The sequence below is a fragment of the Bison bison genome, unplaced genomic scaffold, assembly GCF_000754665.1.
Source record: "Bison bison bison isolate TAMUID 2011002044 unplaced genomic scaffold, Bison_UMD1.0 scf7180017864143, whole genome shotgun sequence".
NCBI lineage: Eukaryota > Metazoa > Chordata > Mammalia > Artiodactyla > Bovidae > Bison > Bison bison.
The window spans coordinates 8,734,777-8,737,998 of NW_011494715.1; the positions used below are offsets into that span (position 1 = coordinate 8,734,777).

The 3,222-nt window shown below is 52.8% G+C and overlaps 1 protein-coding gene across 3 annotated transcripts in view; it reads right to left on the reverse strand.

Moving 5' to 3' along the window:
* LOC104988843 (1,25-dihydroxyvitamin D(3) 24-hydroxylase, mitochondrial) overlaps window positions 1-3,157 on the reverse strand; it is a 21,382-nt gene extending 18,225 nt beyond the window's left edge. For all 3 annotated transcript variants that reach the window (XM_010840301.1, XM_010840300.1, XM_010840299.1), the window contains exons 1-3: window positions 2,852-3,157; window positions 2,443-2,633; window positions 1,568-1,661 (exon numbers count right to left, since the gene is read on the reverse strand). In XM_010840301.1, coding sequence (XP_010838603.1) covers window positions 1,568-1,661; window positions 2,443-2,633; window positions 2,852-3,109 — 543 coding nt within the window. In that variant the 5' untranslated portion in view covers window positions 3,110-3,157. The remainder of the gene's footprint in view (window positions 1-1,567; window positions 1,662-2,442; window positions 2,634-2,851) is intronic.
* Window positions 3,158-3,222: the final 65 nt, after the last annotated feature.

Here is a 3,222-nt window from a genome sequence, read left to right on the forward strand (position 1 = left end):
TATTAATTTTCACTAGTCATCAAAGGGGCTTCCCTGGTAGCTCAGCCAGTAAAGAATCTGCCTCCAATGCAGGAGACCCTGGTTCAATTCCTGGATCAGGAAGATCTCCTGGAGAAGGGATAGGCTACCCATTCCAGTATTCTTGGGCTTCCCTGGTGGCTCAGGCGTAAAGAATCCACCTGCAATGCGGGAGATCTGGGTTCGATCCCTGAGTTGGGAAGATCCCCTGGAGAAGGGAAAGACTACCCACTCCAGTAGCCTGGCCTGGAGAATTCCATGGACTGTACAGTCTACACGATCGCAAAGAGTAGGACACAACTGAGAAACTTTCACTTCACTTCACTTGAGTCCTCAAAGAATAATAATAATGAACAACTCTGGTGACACTCGGTCTACATTTCCATGTGGCAGGGATTTGCCGGAGCTGGAGCAGCTGTCTCCTCTAGGAAGGGCGTGTACTATTCCATTTGCTAACAGCCCTACTGGGCCTGCCTTACACATTTATATTAATCACGTGGTTCCTGGAAGCTTTTAAATTTGTAACCTTTCACCTATATGATCCTGTGTGGGTTCAGTTCAAAATAAATACCCAGAGTGGACAGGAGTAAAAAGAGTTCTCTATCTGCTTAAATCCTTTCCTCTTTGGCTTCCTGTTGGCTAAAGGATAATGCCTAAATACCTTAGCATGGCATTAAAAATACCTTTAAAAAAATACCTTAAAAATATTGTTAAGACCTGCCCTCTGCCCAGCATCACTTCAGAGAAAGCTTCACTTCAGCTGCCCTAAATGTACTATTCTCTGAACATACCATCTCATGCCTCCATATTGTCAGCAGGCTATTCTCTCTGCCTGAATGCCCTTCTCCACCTTCTCTGGCTTGCAGACTCTTACTCATCCTGCAAAACCCAGCTCAAATGTCACTACCTAGGAATTTTATAGCATCATCTCATTTAATCCTCACAGAAACCTATGGGGGTTTCCCAGGTGGTGCTAGCAGTAAATGCAAGAGACTGCCAATGCAGGAAACCTAAGAGACACAGATTTAATCCCTGGATCAGGAAGATCCCCTGGATGAGGCTACAACAATGCACTCCAGTCCTCCTGCCAGAAAATCCCATGCATGGACAGAGGCGTCTGGCAGGCCACAGGCCACAGGTCGTACAGAGTTGGACATGACTAAAGTGATTTAGCATGCATGCCCAGAAATCTATGGAGTGGAAATTGTGAACTCCTAGTTTATAGACTGGGAAACTGAGGAAGTTAAATGGTACAGTCAGGTTGCATAGCTGGGGTGGGGGTGCAGGACTGACTTTCAAATCTAAGACTGTGGAATGTCGAAGTCAATGCTCCTAACTGCTCTGCCACCAAGACACTACTTTAAAAGACAGGTGAGAAGAATTAAAGTTCTGGAGGTGGAGGAAGTGACGAGGAATGAGGAAGAAAGAAGAGTCCTGATACATCCAGATTGCCTGCTTTTTCCTTTGCGCTATGTGGCTGTGGCTTGAAGCTCCACTAACGTTCCCCCATCCCCAGGAAAACCAGGAAAGGGAGCCCCAGTCTGCAAACCTTGTTGATTTTGTCATCCAGCTTCATAATTTCCACCGGTTTCATTAGTTTCTTTTGAAAGGCACTCCTGACCCTCTGCCAGTCTTCCCCTTCCCTGGGAGAGAAGCAGAATTATATTTAGAGCAAATTGAAAGGAAAAGAATGAAGAAGCGCACATCCCTCCAGCTCTGTAAGTGCATTAACTATATAATCAAATGAACACAGAATCGTGCCAAGCAATAGCCAGAGAATATTAGCATTGGAATATTGGGGGCTGGTCTGACAATACAATGAATAAGCTCCTTTCCTCTGAGCCAAAGATCACGCCAGAAAGATGAAGCCAGGGCTTCTGGGGTGCCCTTGCTGGGGTTGAACTGGAAGGCCAGTGGCTTCAATTCCCAGCAGTAAGAGCGGGCGCATGAACTCACCACACCAGCAACGCAGAACTGTGTGAGGGAAAATTCTGTCATCTTTCAATCCATTGAATTGGGTTGAAAGCCACATGCACCGAACGCCTCAAATTTACAAACTAACTTCTGGCCTTTGAGCTAGAGGGTCACGGAATCTCAAGGGATACTTTGTATAACCTGATTGCCTGGCAGGCTGACTTGACAGTCTCCTCCTGCCCAGGGTCCGAACATCACAATCTTCATACCTTTCTGGCGTTTCTTTGCGGGAAAGGGCTGGCGCAGCCCACTTGTCAGAAAGAACACAAGAGTCCTGTGCATAGCACGGCTGTCCTTCAACCCATTCCAGTCCACGCCAGAGCCCGCGACAGCAGCAGGTAGGGGCTTCCGTGTTCTCGCTGCACCAGGCGGGTCCAGCCCCAGGGAACCCTAACTCCCGTGCCTTCCCAGCTTCCAGCCGCCAGCCCCCATCCTGCGTCTCGGACTCACAGGATCAGCAGCCCGTAGCCCTCCTCGCGATAGTCGCGATAGGCCTTCCAAGGTTTGATCTCCAGCCTCTGGGGGTGCGCGCTCTCGCTGCGATACAGCGCTTCCAGCAGGCACGGCGAGCCCAGGTGCACCGAGTCGAAGGAACCCAACTTCATGCGGAAAATCTTGCCGTACTTCTTGTGGTACTCGACCTGCAGGGGCCGGGCGGGGCGCGAAGTCAGCGCGCATCCCGAGCAGTCCCTGGAGCGCTTGGCCCTCCTCGCACCTCCCTCCTCTCTGGGACCGCGGACCGCTGCAGCCGGGACAGCCGCGCGCACCGCACCGCACGCTCCACGCCGCGCGCCTCGGCGAGGGTTTGGAGAGCGAGGCGGGGAGAAGAGAGGGCACTGGGGCGCGACGGGGCACTTACCAGCGTGTCGTGCTGTTTCTTGAGGCCTCCTTTCCAGAGGATCTCCAGCAGGCTGCCCAGCAGTGGCCACTTGGTGGGACCGGGCAGGGTGGCCGCGTCCTGCGCTTCGCCCGGTTCCATCACGGGGCAGAGGGGCACCTCCCTCGGCCGACGGGGCGAGCACGCCGTCGATGTCACGGGTCTGGGTGGCTGCCCCAGGCTGCGAAGCTGCTGCAGGAAGGCGGCAAGGGAGCGGCTCTTGCTAATGGGTGAGCTCATGGCAGCGGGGGACACTGGGCTCCTGGGAAGGTGGGCACTGGGCAGGGCGAGCTTCGGGGTCTTGATACACGGAGAAAAAGCGGCAAGGCGGAGCAGCAGGTGCGGCGGGAAGG